Source organism: Pelobates fuscus, chromosome 11 (genome assembly GCF_036172605.1).
Source record: "Pelobates fuscus isolate aPelFus1 chromosome 11, aPelFus1.pri, whole genome shotgun sequence".
In the NCBI taxonomy this organism is placed as follows: Eukaryota; Metazoa; Chordata; class Amphibia; order Anura; family Pelobatidae; genus Pelobates; species Pelobates fuscus.
In genome coordinates, this window is record NC_086327.1 from 29,985,990 (window position 1) to 30,004,999 (window position 19,010).

Sequence of the window (19,010 nt, forward strand, 5' to 3'; positions counted from 1 at the left end):
ATGCAAAGTTATACACTGAGGGGTAAAGATTTATACCCTAAATGGTAGTGCATTACGGATAACAACATACGAGAAGGATGTGGGAATTGTTATAGACAACAAACCAGAGGTGGATCCAGAATCTAATCTTGGGAGGGGCACTGGTAGATAATTTAAAGGAACAATCCAGAAACAATAACCACTACAGCTCTATGTAGTGGTTGTGGTGTCAGGGGTGCTGTGGTACCCTCCCAGAATAAGTAGTCAAACCAGTTTAGAACAGTTTGACAACTGGAGTCTGCTAGGATAGGGGCTGTTATGTGTGTGTGTGTGTTTGAGGTGCAGTGTGTGTGTGTGTGTGTGTGAAGGGTGCACTGTGTGTGAGGGGTGCAGTGTGTGTGTGTGAGGGGTGCAGCACTGTGTCTGAGGAGTGCAGTTTGTGTGTGTTTGAGGGGTGTAGTGTGTGTTTGTAAGGGGTACAGTGTGTGTGTGATGGGTGCACTGTGTCTAAGGGGTGCAGTTTGATTGTGTGAGGGATACAGTGTGTCTGTGTGTGTAAGGGGTGCAGTGTGTGTGAGGGATGCAGTGTGTGTGAGGCATACAGTGTGTGAGGCTGGCAATGTGTGAAGGGTGCAGTGTGTAGGGCAGTGTTTGTGTTCGGTTGTGTTTATGTGGGGCTGGCAATGTGTGTGTGAGTGGTGCAGTGTGTGTGTGTGAGGAGTGAAGTGTGTGTGTGTGTGTGAGGGGTGAGGAGTGAAGTGGGGTGTAGGGTGCATGGTGTTTGTGTGTGAGTGGTGCAGTGTGTAGGGTGCATTGAGGGGTGCAGAGTGTGTGAGGGATACAGTGTGTGTGAATGGTGCAGTGTGTGTGTGTGGAGGGGTACAGTTTGTGTGTGTGGAGGGGTGCAGTGTGTGTGAATGTCAGTGTATGTGTGTGTGTGTGTGTGAGGGGTGCACTGTGTCTGAGGAGTGCAGTTTGTGTGTGTGAGGGGTGCAGTGTGTGTGTGAGGGGTGCAGTGTGTGTGTGAGGGGTACGGTGTGTGTGTGAGGGGTACGGTGTGTGTGAGGGATCCAGTGTGTGTGAGGCATACAGTGTGTAGGACTGGCAATGTGTGTGTGAAGAGTGCAGTGTGTGGGGCAGTGTTTGTGTTGGGCTGGCAATGTGTGTGTGAGGGGTGTAGTGTGTATATGAGGGGTGCCTTGTGTGTGTAAGGGGTACAGTGTGTGGGGCATAGTGGGTGTGTGTGTGAGTGATATGACTGTGAAAGTTATTGTGTGTGGGAGTAAGGGGGCAGATTATTAAAAATATGTCACTTTTTTAAATTAATCTTTATATCCTTCTTACCTTTGCTCAGGGAGGGGGGATCTTTCTCAAGCCCTGGTGGTCCGGTGGAGAATCCCTGGTGGTTCTAACAGTGAGAGTGAACTCTTGCCTGCTGCTCTTGGGATCCGGAGCTTTGTCGTGGTAATCGTGGCAAGGCTCTCTGATTGCGAGAGGAGAACCTGGAGGCTGAGCTCCCGGGTCCTTTCTCCCTTCTCAGCCATCTGCCAGCAAAGTGCCTATGGGCCAGTGAGGGAGATCTCTGATCTCCCCTCCGGTTCTTGAAGGCACATAGCTGTCCAAGCGCCAGCCCTGCAAGGGAGAGCATCGTCTCTTTACTATTTTCTCGGTGGTGGAGGGGGACAATTTCCCCGTTACCATCCTGGATCCGCCACTGCAACAAACTAGGCAAAAATGTGCAATGTCAATCAGCAGTGGCTAAGGCCAGTACGGTACTGTCATGCATAAAAAAGGGCATTAATTCTCTGGATGAGAATATCTTTTTGCCTCTTTATAAATCACTGGTAAGACCACATCTTGAATATGCTGTGCAATTTTGGGCACCTGTTCTATAGAAGGATATTATGGCGCTAGAAACAGTGCAGAGATGGGCTACAAAATTAATAAAAGGAATGGTACATTTTAAATATGTAGAAAGGTTAATAAATGTAAACCTTAGGTTAGAAAAACGTTGCCTCAGAGGGGATTTGATAACATTATACAGTACAAACCATTGTGTGGAAATCTATTCACAAATCGGACTTTACATAGGACACGAGGTGATGTGTTTAGACTGGAAGAAAGAAGATTTAGTCTAAGGCAAAGGAAAGGTTTTTACCATAAGGACAATAAGGATGTGGAATTCTCTACCTGAAGAAGTGGTTTTATCAGAGTCTGTATAGATGTTTAAACAGCAATTAGATGCATACTTGCAAAAACCTAATATTCAAGGATATAATTTTTCAATGTAGGTTAATAGCTTCTCGATCCAAGGATTAATCTGTCTGCTATTCTGGGGTCAAGTAGGAATTTTTTTCCTAGTTTGTTGCAAAACTGGAAGTGCTTCAATTTTTTTTTTTGCCTTCTTTTGGATCAACAGCAAAAAACAAATGTTAGAAAGACTGAACTTGGTGGACACATGTCTCTTTTCAGCCTGTGTAACTTTGTAACTATGCACTATTATGAGATTTTAAAAATACGTTTTTTCCTTGCGTGATTTAAGGAACGACCCTTGTGGTAGCTGCATTGTCAATAATTTATAGCACCTTGTATTAAAAAAAATCCTCAATCCACATCCTAATAAAATGTGCTGTGCACACCTGTGAATGCAGTCTATTCTCTAGTCAAAGCACCGGAACACTAATGCAGGTAGTTATATAGGTGACAAATGACACATCTCAGTGACTAATGATAAATCAGACACTCCATTTACCTAACCTAGTTTATAAAGTGCCAACATATTTCACAGCCCTGAACAACAAGTAAACTAAAACATTTACGTAATTGATTTTAAAAAATAGGTTTGTGAGAATGAGAGTATCAGACGATTCTGCTAAAACAGACTATAAAGGAAGTGGTAAATAAGTATGCAAGGTGAATGAGCAATGTAACTTGGAGGAAAGACAATTAGTAGAGGGACAATACACATAACGTTATGAAGCACTGTAAATAATAATAGATGTCCTCATTATTGGTTTTATTTATCAAATTAACTACAGATGTTCATGTATACTTATAATCAATAATACGGAGAGATGAAAAGTCTCATCAAGTGAAATTACTTCGTAATTGTTCCTTTATTCCTACCAATCCAAAAACAAATTAGGAAATAAAGCTTTAGGTCAACCTCTAAGGACATGTTCATTTTGTGATCCCGCCCACATTAAACATATTTTTTTTTTTATTTGTGTCCATCTATTCAAATTCAAAGCAAGTTCTAAATGTTAGGCCAAAATCACAGAACTCAAAACAAGGTGAAATTGGAGACTTTTTATAGTTCAATACTTAGAAATTCCCTGTTAATTCCCAACAGTTCACAATGGTAGTAAATAACGCTGGTGGTGTAGTTTAGTTTTTATAAGGTTACGCTACCCGTAGGAAACAGAGTCTGGCACTTTTGTTGCTGTGAGGTGAGAATGAATAGGTGAGAATGGAGTACGACACCTTTTTTCTATTATAAGGCAAAGCTTTTTTGAAATGTGTGGATAGAAAACAAAGTCCAAACTAGAACATTTCCATTCTGGCATGCTAAGATTTTGGGAGAGGAAGGTAATGTCAGGAAACTGCTTAAGACTGAAGATGTGATCAAATAGAGTAAACACAATCTTTGTAAATCTTTTGAGTTTAAAGATTACCGTATATACTCGAGTATAAGTCGAGTTTTTCGGCACATTTTTTTGTGCTGAAAAACCCCAACTCGACTTATTCTCGAGTCAATGTCTGTAGTATGGCAATTTACATTGCCATAATACAGACAGGGGGCTGTGTAGGAGGGGGGCTGGCAGAGAGTGTTTACTTACCTCTCTTGCAGCTCCTGTCAGCTCCCTTCTCCTCCGCGCCGGTCCGGTCAGCTCCCCTGAGAGCCGCGGGGTCATAGCGCGGCTGTGAGACTTACACTGGGACTTGCAGAGGGAGCTGCACGGACCGGCGCGGAGGAGGAGGGAGCTGACAGGAGCTGCAGGAGAGGTAAGTGCTCTCTGCCAGCCCCCCTCCACTGAACTGCCAATGCCACTGGACCACCAGGGAGTGAGAGCCCCCCTCCCTGCCATGTATCAAGCAGGGAAGGGGGGACAAAAAAATGTAATATATAAATAATAATAATATAAAAAAAAAATTATTAAAATAATTAAAAAAAATAATAATAATAAAAATGCCCACCCCCCACCAAGGCTCTGCAACACATACACAAACACACACTGCACTCATACACACACACTTCACTCATACACACACACACACACACACACACACACACACTGCACTCACACACACACTGCACTCATACACACTGCATTCATACACACTCACACTGCATTCATACACACTGCATTCATACACACACACTGCACTCATATACACACACTGCCCTCATACATACACACTGCATTCATACACACACTGCATTCATACACACACTGCATTCATACACACACTGCAGTCATACACACATTGCACTCATACACACACTGCATTCATACACACACTGCACTTATACACACACACTGCATTCATACACACACACTGCACTCATACACACACACACTGCATTCATACACACACTGCATTCATTATATACACACACACTGTGAATAAATATTCAATCAATATAATTTTTTTAGGATCTAATTTTATTTAGAAATTTACCAGTAGCTGCTGCATTTCCCACCCTAGTCTTATACTCGAGTCAATAAGTTTTCCCATTTTTGGGGGGTAAAATTAGGGGCCTCGGCTTATATTCGGGTCGGCTTATACTCGAGTATATACGGTACTTATTTTTTTGGCTTATCATTTGTAGTTGCTCAGTAAATTTGTGTCTATTTTGCCTTTGTTTAATTCACTCCTTCAAAAACTGTTTGGCTCTTTGGTTGCTGCTGAAATTAAGTGATTCGATTTATTTAATATGACTTTAAAGGAACAGTATAGTGTCAGGAATACAAAAATGTCTAAAAGCTCTGTTTAGGTCCACTTGCCCCCCGTCAAAATGTTGATTTACTCACCTTTTTTCCCAGCGTTTTGCAGGTCTCCCCTGCCCCGCCTCCTTGGCTAAAATCATCAAATTTGATGATTTTAGCCAATCCAATGCTTTCCTATAGGAAAGCATTGAGAGGATATTCAGCATGCACAGCAAAAAGTCACGTTGCACCTGTAACTGCACCCCCAGGCATAAAGAGGGTTAACAGCCGTTTAGTCGATCTTCCCCTTCCAGAGATACAGGCACAGCTACTGTAGAACACCAAACTCCCGAACTGAATACAAGGGAATGCTCCAAACTCCCGAACTGCATACAAAATAGCACTCCAAACTCCCGAACTGGAACCTCACGAATATCTGCTAGCAGACGAATAGGAAAAGCCCCAAGCGGCTTACACTCCTAGCAATCAGTCTCTAACAGCATACAATAAATCCCCCCAAGAACGAGACAAGGCTCCGTGTTGAGGGTTAAGCAGTGGTCTGGTTTAATGTGGGCTACCTGCCCGGTATATATGCAGGTCTTCCACCTGGTAGACACTCCCCTAGGGGACCAGATGGAAGACTGGGACACAAATGGTAAAATTACCAATCACAGGCATACAGGGTTAAAACACATGTTGGTAAAAAGACAAAAATACACAATGTTGCAAATAATTAATAAAACATATACATTCTACCTATCCCCACATAGCTTAGATCTGAACGCACATTATTACCGAATGGCGCTCAGATCACATACAAACAGTTCAATCGCCATGGAGCCAAAGTCTTTCATAGTCTTTCGTTATACGAATAGGCTCCATGGCATGGCTATCTGGGGTGATGCTGTTCATACGGTTAAACTACCGAGTGAACAGGCATTCGGTTAAATGACCGAATGCAGAAGCAAGGAGGCTGACGGCTCAGCGGTGTTCGCGCAAATAAGCGTCCGTTTCCCGTTCCATAGTTTGGGCACTGAACACCGCTGCCCGTTCGGGACTTTAAATTCTTTATTTTTCTCAGCTCACAAAAGGGTACACCATTATTACGTGAAGCATATACAGTTTGAAGGCATCACTGAAACAGCTCTTTTAGATAGTAAATGATACAGCACAAGTTGCATGGTGTTGCGTGTGAGTGCGTCGGTGAGCTGAGGTGTTTTTTGTTTTGTAGTGTGAGCCTGATGGAGTGTCGTGTGAGTGGGATAGCCACGGGGTGTACGTCGTGGAAGTGGTGCAGGTGTTAGGTGTGTCCGTGGCAGGGTTGTTTGTCCCTTCCTTCTGGAATAGAGCTTGCAACCTGTGCGCCATGTAGAGTCAGGGAGGGGGGTGGGGGGAGATATTGTCAGATGTGTTGCCCTTAGATAAGTATGTGTCTGGACGGTATTTATAAGTCGTGCCATGTGTGCGCATATGAAGAGATCAGGCCCATTATACAGATCCCGGTCTAAGCGGTTCTGTATTGTTACTGTTCCGCTCTGTATCCCCTCTAGTCAGAGGTGTATATAGTATATGGAGGCAAGAGTGGTAGACAGTGGCATCAATACAACCATAACAACGAAACAATAACAACAATAAAATCTCATTAACGGATCATAACTAAATATCAATAAGCGTAAGTCTGGCTTACAGTCCTGGTCATTCGGGACTTTAAAATGGCTGCCGCCACGTGTTTGGCAAACGAACAAAGGCCACCCAGTATTCGTCAATTAAGCTGCGGTTAACCGCAGCTTCTGGGAGGTCAATTGATGGCACACTCCAGCTCCCAGGTGGTCCAGTCATTCGTGTGTTTGATCGGTACATTGAATTTACCGAACACCCTGGCAGAAAGGCACGAACAAGCCTTTCTGCAGGGGAAAATACCAGGTTTACCATAGGGCCATAGTCCAGAGGCAACAGGCGGGCAACCAGGCTCCTCCAATGCAATGCGGCGAGATTGGTCTCGTCACAGCGCCAATCAGCATCTCCTCATAGAGATGTATTGAATCAATGCATCTCTAGAAGGGACGTTCAGCTCCTCCTTGGTGATAGTGTCCTTAGCATAGTGTACCTAATAATGTGCTTGCACTACACTTTCTGGGAACAAACCTTGAACAGGATCCTAAAACAGGGTTTGTTTCAGCTTATTTGGGACAGCTGGGAGGCCTCGTACCTGGCTTAGATCAAAACTGCAGTTACTGGGTTGGTCTTCCTACATTACAATTACCCACCAGTTCAGAATAAAATGTTTGGACTTATAAGACACAGCACGGTTTTCCCCATAACTGTTTCAGTATTTGTTGGAGAGGTGAAAAGTTCTCGTGGCTTTATTCTACTTAAATTTTTGGAAATCAGGACAGGTCTGCAAACCATACAATGCTTGCAGGTTGTATTCTATGAAAGTATATCTCTCGGTCAATCAAAAAGTTTTCAAATGAATCTCGTTTTGATTTAAGAAAAGTTCACATGTTTTGTTATAATGAAAAAAAAAAACACAACACATAGGAGTTTATTCACAAAACACCAAATTGCAGAGATTTGAAAAATGAATCGGAAAAATGTTGTCATAACATAAAGACGATTTGGAAAAATTCTCCAACTATACATAGTCACAGATCCAAAGACAAGGAATACCAGAAGACCAGAAGATTGGACAAAGGAAAACTTTGGGCCAAACAGGACAGGGTTGACACAATTTACAACATGGAGCTCCTAACACCTGTGCTTTACGATAGGCAGGGCAGGATATCCCATTAGGAAGAGTATGCTTATAGACGCCTGACCACTGGAGAGCTCCAGTTTTCAGCACTCATAAGGTGCCTTTTGAGCTTAAATAGGCCGGTGGTAGAGATTAGTACCAGAAGCCATAGTCAGTGTACTCTGTAGTCCAGTCAGCCTTGATAGCACAATTGCAGGAGCAGTTATAGAGGGTGTAAAAGAGTAAAGCTCAGTGCTGTCCCAGCTCCTCCAGTGTCCTCCAGTGTCTGTGTGTAAGGCTGGACAGGAAGTAGGAGGGATCGCTTCCCATCTCCAGTTTCTGTGTGTGAGGCTGGACAGGAAGTAGAAGGGATCACTTCCCAGCTGCCCTCACTTCCCATCTTCCCACTATCAGCCTCTCACACAGGAAATGCCTTGCAGGAGAAGCATGGACGCTCTCAGTGATGCACTCTGTATATCATAGGGCAGCACTGAGCAATGCACACTGTATATTCACTCCTACAGCTCTAATATCTTCAATCTGCCTGGTTTACAGAAATATGAGAGGGTAAATACTTTGTAAATAACCCTTCAAACTCCAGTACTCACAGCTTACACTTAAAAATAAATCCTTTATCTTAATCCTTTGTTTAACTCCTCCAAAAATGAAACACCTCATGTACCCCAATACTAAATGTAACCAATCTCTATCCCTAAACTCAATAATCCTAAACAGTCTTTATACTACAACTTTAACCTCTCCCAAAATGTTAGACATCCTATGTAAATTAATTATGACATTAACCATTCTCTAACCTTAAAGGGACACTGTAGGCACTGTATCTTCATTTTATTCAAGTTGGTATAGTTCCTGTAGTACTTCCCCCCTCTCCTCCCCACCAAAACCCTTTAGATCACTAATTAGAGGGCTTGGAAGTGCGGCTTCAAGAAACACCACCAAGTCCTCTGGGTATGAGAGCCAGGAATCCTACTTCCCGGTTCTTATGCCACAACATACCGTGACATCACCTCCAGTATGACACAACCCTAGGAGGAGGAGGTGAGAAATTCATTCTAGTTTTATTTATTTTTCTTTTATAAGGGTGGGGGGGGGGGGGGGGGGGACCTAAAGGACAAGGGGCACCAGGGCTGTAGTGTGCAACAGTGTTAACTTAGAGGTTATCCTAATCTCTTCTAATGTTCTCTTTGACCCAGCATGCATTTACACAGCTGCATCACTATAATCACGGATTCAACACACAAAACATTAGAAATATAAAAAAATATACATATGCAGTTGTTAAATAATTATTTTTTAGATGTTTTGGACCTCTAATGTCCATTTAATTCATTATACTGATGTATCTGCTTTTTTGGATTGGGGAGTATAGGAAGCCTTAAAGGATCACTATAGGGTCAGGAACACAAACATGTAGTCCTGACCCTATAGTGTTAAAACCACCATCAAGCCCCCCTGGGCCCCTCATGCTTCTATAAATATAGTAAAAATCTTACTGTATTTAAGCCAGAAGCTATAACTCTGCATGCTGTTAGACTCAGAAAAACAAACAGTCTGCTGACATCATCAGAAGTGGTAGCCTGATCCAATCACAGTGCTTCCCCATAGGATTGGCTGAGACTGACAAAGAGGCAGAGCCAGCATGATTCAAACACAGCCCTGGCCAATCAGCATCTCCTCATAGAGATTAATTGAATCAATGAATCTCTATGAGGAAAGTTCAGTGTCTGCATGCAGAGGGAGGAGACACTGAATGTTTGGATGCATTTTAGGCAGCCATGACGCAGGAAGGATCTCTAACAGCCATCTAAGGAGTGGCCAGTGAAGTTATCACTAGGCTGTAATGTAAACACTGCATTTTCTCTTAAAAGACAGTGTTTACAGCAAAAAGCCTGAAGGTAATGATTCTACTCACCAGAACAAATTCAATAAGCTGTAGTTGTTCTGGTGACTATAGTGTCCCTTTAAAATGTTGTGCTTTCAGGCGCCTGATATGTAAATCGGAACTGGTGATAGGTCTGAAGAGTATTCTTTTTTTCTGGTTGCCCTTGTCTAGGGCTCTAGTATGAATATTGGAAAGTATTTGCCCCCCTCCCCCTCCCCTCCGTATTTGCCCCTATGGATAAAGATGGTGACTGCCCTTTTGCCAAGACTAGCTCAGTTGTCTATTGCCGGATCATTAATGAAAGACGATTCATGTTTATAACTAACTCTACAAAGAAAATTTGTTTCTCAGTTGACAGCCTACAGGGGTGTATTGACTAAACACTAATTTGTAGTAAAATGAAGATCAAATTGATACATTTAGGCAATAGTACACAAACTATGACTATAGCCAAGTTGGCAATTTGTCCAAATCAACTACTGTTGCCTAACCCATACAATCTGGCTTACAATTCACTGCATTTCAGTGTTTAGTGAATAAATCCCAAATGTAAGAGTGACATAAAATAACCAAATCACCCCTCTGAAAACCTTTATAGTTGTTTTATAACACTAACCGTAATAAAATGGTTTTAACAAGAACTCCACCGAGTTGACATTTTTATTTAGCATAAAGCAGGTTCATTTTAACATCTTTCTAAACCAAGATCTCCCAGCAAAACGTTTTTTTTTGTTCTCGATCTGTGAGTAAGTTTTCCTTTATATGTTTATCTTGTGGGTTTTCAGTCGGTAAGGGAGCTATGCAGTATGTGTTTTTATATAGGCGCTGTGGCAATGAATGCTGACCATAATATTAAGCATATAGATCACTGCTACACGTATACACTACTACGATGTGCAGCTTGTGGTTCTGGGAGGAAGTTGTGGGGCTGATTACTTTACTGCAAAGATGCACCATATCTAATTCTGCACAGTCTCTGCTCAATTTCTGTCTAAGAATTTTTTTTTTGCTTTTAACATCACACATTTACTGTCATTATTTTTTTTTTTTTTTTTTTTTACATTTGCACTAGTTCTAAAACGTGCTTTTATCTCTCCTGCAAAACACACCAGATGAACCTTGTTGTGGCTCATTACAGATATTACAGCAATTGTATCTTTGCTTTGCTTCAATGTGAACATGAGAGATAATTGTTGTTTTTTTTTTTTTTTTAAAGAGCTCTTGTTTGCAATTCAGAACATAACGGACAAAATTAATATTGTCAGGATGTAGTTAAACTGCTTTTCCTATATCTGTCCCTTGTATATACCCCAGTATTTTGCAGTCCTTAAATGGTATCGTAAGAAACACAGTCAACAAAAATCTAGGGAAATGTGGTCACTAGTAATGAAAATAAACAATAACTCTGCAGAAGTTGGATAACCACAATTCCCATTCCCAACATTCAAAGCCAGCCTAGAGGTGCGGATTTCTAAGATGTGTGTGTATGTGACTGCGTGTTTTGTGAATGTGCACCTGTCTATAATGAGTGTATGAGGCTGTATATAATGAGTGTAATAGAGCCTGTATTTTATCTGTGTTTATCTGTTTTTCAGTTCTTTTTACTTTGGCTTGTTTGTCACTATTCCTCTTTCTGTACTTGCCTTATCACGTTGCTGCTCTTCAGCAATCCTGACCTTGGCTAGTTCTAAATTTGCTTTGTCTGCTTGCAGGTATCTATCAACTAGATATAGGCAATTTGCATTAATCCCAGCCACCCTAAAGACTGGTAATACGCTCTGCCCTATCCTTACCTAATACTGTCTCAGGTTTCGTGTACTGGGTTCAATAAAAAGAGTGAAGTGTGTTTTAAATAAGAAATTAGAGTTAATTCTGACTATGTGTTTGACTTTGATTTATTTCCTCCTCTTCTGTAGGTTCTAATATGAGTATGATTTTGTGCTCATTCTTATATTAACCAAATATTTATTAACATTATAATTGATTGTGCTTTTGATTGATTGTGCTTTTTATATATCCATTTGTCCATCCATCCGATGCTAGGAAATCCAGTTCATATCATTCACACATAGGGTTAATCGTGACCATTTAAGATATGTCAGATATAAAACATGGATTACAGAAGTTGTATATTATTTAATTGACTTATCCAATGGCCAAATATAATTCACAGGTGAATATGAGGTGCTAATACAGTGGCCAATTCTGTAGGCTCTGCGAGATTCCAGCAGTCTTCCGAAGAGACCATTGGGTGCAAAGCATGACAGGAGAACACTTCGTAGTTACATAGTAATCTAGATTGAAAAAAAGTCTAAAACCCAGCAAGGTCAACCTTTAAAACCTATTCTTTTATGCTGTTGATCTAAAAGAAGGCAAAAAAAATGCCAATTGTAGCAATTTCCTAAATTTCACAAAAAATAAATAAATGAAAAATCCTTCTTGACTTCATAATGGCAATGAGATTTCTAATTTGATAAATAACCTGTCAATATATTTATTAATTATATCCTTGAATATAAAACATAGCCAAAATAGAAATATATATATATGTATAGAATCTGATAAGACAACCTCTCTAGGTAGAGAATTCTCCTGCAAAGAAACGAATACCGGTTCATTATGTGAACAATGTTACCCCAGATAGTTATGCCATGGAGTGCCATTCGGCAATAATGTGCGCTCAGATCTAACCTATCTGGGGATATGTTGAATGTATCTGTTTTGTGTAATATTTGCAACATTGTATATTTTTCTGTCTTTTTGGTAACATGTGCTTAACCAGGCTAGCGGTATTCCCGAGCGTGACTCGGGGTTAATTTTCGCTGCCAGAAGCGGTAACCCCGAGTCACGCTGGCAGCGGAGTCTCCTTACCTTCTCCTTGCGATCCAGCGATGTCCCCGCGCTGTGATTGCCGGTGAGAGCCCCGGCGGATGCCTCCATCTGACTTCCTGGTTCCGTCTCTGTGAGCCGCAGAGGCTCATGGGGGCGGAACTGGGCGGGTAATTCAAATGTTTCAAGCATAAAAATGACACACACACATAAAGTTAGGTGATACAGTGAAATCCTGTCAGATTACATTGTATCACCTCAGATTTGACACAGTATCACCTCAGATTTGAAATTTGATCATCCTACACTGCCCTGCCTGCCCTTTTTGATGTAATTTCTGCCCATAAAATACATTTTTTACCATGGAATCAAAGCGTCACTTTAGCATCTCCAAAGCGGGTTTGGATCAGATGAGTGACAGCGGCAGCGACACAGAGCCCCTCGCAGAATTGAGCGACTGCGATAGCGATTCGTGGCAAGATTCGTCATCCGACTCTGACAGTGACCAGAGAAGTGGCGACAGCGACGATTCTGCACCCGAGCTCAGTGATGTGCGCACTTGGTGCCTTATTGATTGTGGTATGGATGAGGTACCACCGCCAAGATTTCCGTTTACTGGATCACCTGGGATGAAGGTAGACGTTGAGCACAATGATCCTTTGGCATACCTAAAATTATTTCTCACAGATGACGTCATTGAAAAGATTGTCACGGAGACAAATCGCTACAACGAGCAGCAATCAGCTACTCTGCATAGCAAGTTTTCCAGGAACAGAAAATGGGAACCGGTATATTATTTATTAGATTATAATTCATGATTTTATGTTTCGAACTTTATCACATCTGAGAGTACTTTTGGTCAGGTTTAAGAAAGTAATTACTGGCCTACAATACATAACACCAAATTTCCATGCAAAAAAATGGTACCGCTTTTGGTACAAAATTCCTGACATAATCATACCGCCAGGGAGGTTAATGGAGTTTGCCTCTGTCCTTGGAGATAATTGGATTACTTCCCAATTATCTCCAGGACAGAGAGGAGGGATTATAATCAGTGGTGTATCCTGGTTTTGTGCTGCCCTAGGCAGGACAAAACTCAGGCACCCCCCTCCCCCCCACCCAACCCTTCCTCCCGCCCCACCTTCTAAATACACACACACACACACACACACACAGATTCACTGACAGATACGCATACATTAGTGAACAGAAACACACACACACAGTCAGACACACACACACACACTAACAGACACACTCACACTCACTAACAGACACACACAGTAACATACACACACACACACACACACACACACTAACAGACACACACACACACACACTAACACACACACAGTCAGACACACACACAGTCAGACACACACACAGTCAGACACACACTAGCATACACTCACTCACTAACAGACACACACATACACACTAACAGACACACACACACACACACTAACAGACACACACACACACACACTAACAGACACACACTCACTCACTAGCAGACATACATACACACACACACTCACATTAACACTTTTTAATTTTATTTACCCCCCCATCCTCCTTACCTTTGGGAATGCTGGGGGGGGGGTTCTCTATTTCCCTGGGGTTTAGTGGGGCTGCCGGTCGGGCTGCTGGGCTGGTTGCTGGGCGGGCGGCCGGCGAAGGAGCACTTCCTCTGAGCACTCTGCTCAGCTCCCTCACGCGCCGCAGAGTGAGGCTGGGAGCCAGAAAATGACGTCATATTCCGGCTCCCAGCCTCACTCTGCGGCGCGCGAGGGAGCTGAGCAGACAGCTCAGAAGAAGTGCTCCCTCGCCAGCCGCCCGCCAGCCCAGCATGTCTGTTAGCCGCAAGGCTTACAAGGCATACAAGGCATTTGCCCTGGGCATCTGGGGGCGGCTTTTTTTGAATAAAAAAAAATTATAAATTAAAAATAAATTAAATTGCACCTCATATTTAGGGTGTGGTCTTATCATTGATTTATAAAGAGGCAAATTTATATTTTGATCACTTAAATCAATAACTTTTTTTTATACAAGATAGCACTTTTACAACGGCATACTGACATTGCATACTGTTTCCTAGTTTGTTGCCTATCATTGTTCTCAAGTCCTTTTCATTTGATGTTCCCTATAACTCAGCCCCGTTTAAGGTATAAGTGGCTTCATGGAATCTTTATTCCAAAATGCAAGACTTTGCAATCATCTGTATTGAAGTTCATCTGCCACTTGCCTGTCCAGTCCCCAAATCCATTTGTGTGTTATTTGATGTTCAGAAAGTCACCTGTCTGTGTTTGCAGAGGACATAAAATTAGATGACCTAGTTTTGTGTCATCTGCAAACACATACAGGTGACTTTCAATGCCCACTTCAAGATAATTTACCTGGTCAAGATTGACCACAAATTGACCTACTTACCACTTTTGTCCAATTTGAACATTTTTCATTTACAACTACTCTCTGCACTCTGTTTTGAAGCCAGTGTTCTATCCAAGAACACACTTTTTCTGCTAAACCACCTGATTTTAGTTTTAGTTTCCATTGATAAGAAGTCAATGTGATTTTTTTTTGTTGCTGTTTGGTGGATGAGCGTGTTGGACTTGGAGTCCATAGGATCAGGAGTAATGAATGCTGCAAGTTTTTCCCCTGGTCTAAGTACTGCCTGGCATTCATCGGTCACAGGTCCGAGAATATACATATTTCTGTATAATGGTTGAGATTCTAAGTATGAAAACAATGGTCGTACTATTATATTGATTGTGACAGATGGGCATCTCCATCCAAGCATGAAGCTAGACCAATTATTCTGAAAGTACAGGTCACTAGAGCTTTGTATGGTCAGCAGCATCAACCGCTGATTGATGGGTTTCAACACCAAGACTGACTGCAACTCATAGCGTCCTGCTCTGTCCCAAATAAATCTGTGTCCATCACAGTATTCTAGTTAGCGGCACTGTGTTCCCTGCAGTCTGTGATAAGTATAGCCACTGTTTAACTAGCGGCCCTGCCAGTATGCAGGATTACATGTCAAGAAGCCGTGCCTGCCCGCAGCATGTTATGGCCACCAGGACTGGATGCCTACAGCTAAAGCAAACCTGTTTTCTTCATGCAATAGAGCTTGTGTGACTGTCACTAAGCAAGAGGGATAAATAAATGATTTCGACATTACCAACCCTCTCTAATTTCACATTTTCATAGCACCTAAGCCCTTTACCATCCTTATGTCTATTTTCCTTATTCAGAACTTGGACGGCTGTAAATTCTGTATCTTTGGATTATTCTTGCATTAACGTTGAACTCGGCAAGGTCCAGTTGTGAAGATCCTCTGCCTAAAAGTTATATTGCCAATTTATCACATACTCTTTTCTTGACACATTCTCTGTTCCACAGACAGTTGCCAACAGCTGGACAGTGCTCTAGACTCAGAGCATCAAACTGGTGGTACTAGTGATGACCTGGACGAGTCCCAGATCCGTCTGCAATTAAAGCGTAAACTCCAGAGAAATCGAACATCTTTTACACAGGAGCAGATTGAAGCTTTAGAGAAAGGTAAGCAATTTAAAGGATTCCCCAATATACAAGGTGAAACATATGTCATTATTAAAAGGTATTGTCAAATATATACCATACCTGTTTTCCACTAGTCCACATTTTTTTCCTTACTAAGGATACACAAAAAGACAATCTCTGTCACTGCACAATTGGGAATGTGATGCAAACACCTGCTGATACAATGAAAAATTTGATCCAAACACAAAAACAGCCTTAAAATAGTTATCCATCACAGCACACAAAGGGCTCACAGCCTGCGCCTCGCACCTCGAATTACAGCACAAAATACTATATCGCTGGTACTTGGTGCCTGACAAACTACACAAGATGTGGCCAGAGACCAGTAACTTATGCTGGAGGTGTAGAGGGGAGGTGGGCACTATGCTTCACATATGGTGGTCTTGCAGGAAACTTAAACTATTCTGGGACTCGGTATTACACCTACTCCAGACAATTCTACCCGCACCACGACTTGACAACCCTCAGACCTGTCTTCTGTTTATGTTACCAAGGGGCAACCCAAAACACATCAGGGTAATACTGTATAACACCTTAATATCGGCCAATTTTGTAATATCCAGGTTATGGAAGAAAACCCAAACCCCGTCAGTGGACAACCTTATTAAACAGGTAGACCAAGACTGGACTTATGAGTTAATGACTACAAAACAATTTGCCACGTGCACAGGCATTCAAGAAGTGGCGAAAGCTAAACACACACATTGAATAGGCCCGTTGACCGACTTCCCAATCTCGATCTTGTCGTTTAGCAACCATGTATACTGTTATGTAATGATTCATATCAGACTGTATGCAGCTAAAGGAAGATCTAGCTCACCATACCGAAACCTCTTTGAACTGTTGCAACACCGCTACACACTGAAAAATGCTGTAACGTGATGCTACGAGAATGTTCCCTTCACCCCATGTGTACCCCATTGTCCCCTCTTTCTTCCTTCTGTACTCCAATTACACTTATGATCTTGAAAAACAAATAAAATTCAAATTATATAAAAAAAAATAGTTATCCATTAGTTTTATGATACACAGAGGGACAAATTACTAAGTACAAGAAGTGAAAATTCAGAAAACGAGAGTTCAGGACTTCAATAATATTTAGATAAATTCACATACAGAAATATTATGCAGAGAAGAAGCAACATTTATGCCAAAGATTTTTCAGCCTTTATGAAAAACAAATCATTTCAGCAAAATTGTATATTCTCCAGAAATTTAAATAAAATAAAATAATTAAAATAAAAAAACCTTAAAAATAAATTTTATATATATATATACATTTTAAATATTAAAAATTAAGCAATTTTTAGTATTCCTTGGCAGGATAAACTTTTTTTCCTACAGTGAATCGAAGTGTACACTATTTTTTAAGGTTAAAAAAAAAAAAGGTAATCAGTCACGCAGATGTGACATCAGATTTGTACTGTTTTAAAAAGCATATACAATTTTTAACTACATGAGTAATTAATGAGTAATTAACATTTCATTTGACACAGAAGAAACAAGTCTAGATTTATTCATTTTAGTTACTTTATTTTTAGACCTAAAATCCATTCTCACAGGTAACCAAAAATAAAAGTCCCTGAAATAAATGAAGTACTGTGGTTTTACCATCTGCAAACACTAGACAAGAAAATCAACAGAAGTCAAGTGTAATTAACTTTTACAGCTCTGCCAACAGCTGGAGATCCAGCAAAGTGAAGCATTTTTAATAATTAACCTGTTTAAGAAAATAAAGCTGGAGTCTGTGACTAAAAAGATGTTCTAAGGTGGATTTTGCACTGATTTCCTTAATGCATTGGATGGTGCATTTAAAAATCAGCAGATCCGTGGGCTTTCATCCTCCTCTGATGATATCTGCTGTAATTATTGCATTGGCTGGATAAAGGTACAACATCTATTGCACGAAAACTACTACATTAAGTTGTAATTATTTCGCTGTTCCGAGTGTCGCTTTAACTAAGATGTCAATTTGAAACCCTTATTTAACGTGTCAAAATATTTACTGTAGGCACTATAACCATTTAATATCAATGAATTGGTTGTAGTGCCTGGAGTCCTCTGGTGCTGTCCTTCCATTCAGTGTTAAACCACTTTCAAGCAGTTTAACACTGAATGAGGGTCCCTGGCTTCCCACAGTCCCTCCCCACTGGAGATGTGGCTAAGGCAGATATTACACACTTCCTTCTAGAGATACCAATTCATACCTGCAGTGAGCACTGGGATAGGTTGGAAATGGTCAGCTGACACTGTCTGTCAGCCACTCACAGCCACCCATTGCTGCTGATGCTAATGCTGCCTCACTAGACTGAGCAGCAGAGGGGGGATGGGCTGTGGAGCACTCTCGTATATAGCATTATAGGATGGCGCCAGGGGAACCCAGACACTATACCTACTTCAATGCGGTGACGCAGATACAGTGCCTACAATGCAAAAACAACGTTTTCTTACTGAAAGCAACAGGCAGACTGCTCTTAAACTGTCTTGATGCTACCAGTTGGTGAAAATGAAATTGATTTAACAACAGGATTATTTAGCAAAGCATGAATTCAAAGAGAACTCAATTTATTTTTTTTAATTTTAGACCCCAGTAGCTGAAATGTAAAAATTATTTGTCAGCCATGTTTCCAGGTTAACTGTTTTGCCCTACAAATGTGTATTGACTTTACTTTGACTTCACTGTGAATTTCTAATACTGAAAGAGTTTGAGAGAAAACCAAACAAGTGTACACCTTACTGGCATCCTGAAGATATATTACTCTTTTTTTTTTTTATAGAAAGAAATGTGAATATCTGAGTAAATAAGTGAAATTTACCACAGATGTATAAATGTATGCCTGTTTTAATCACACATATTGGAGGAGCCAGTTTTAATTTTTTTAGGTTTTAATGCAAATACAATGTACACACAATGCTTACATACTTTCACTTTTAGACTAGATTCTCTGGATCAGGGTCAAAATTATTCTGCAATGCTACTTTCTAACCAGTATCAGTATTATTCTGATTAATCGATTATTGTTATTTTGTTTCCTGAAACCCTGGTATGTCT

The 19,010-nt window shown here is 41.1% G+C and overlaps 1 protein-coding gene across 1 annotated transcript in view; it reads left to right on the plus strand.

Annotated features, from left to right (window-relative positions):
- LOC134577392 (paired box protein Pax-6-like) overlaps positions 1-19,010 on the plus strand; it is a 45,625-nt gene that overhangs the window by 17,901 nt on the left and 8,714 nt on the right. The window contains exon 3 of the mRNA XM_063436107.1: positions 15,779-15,937. Coding sequence (XP_063292177.1) covers positions 15,779-15,937 — 159 coding nt within the window. The remainder of the gene's footprint in view (positions 1-15,778; positions 15,938-19,010) is intronic.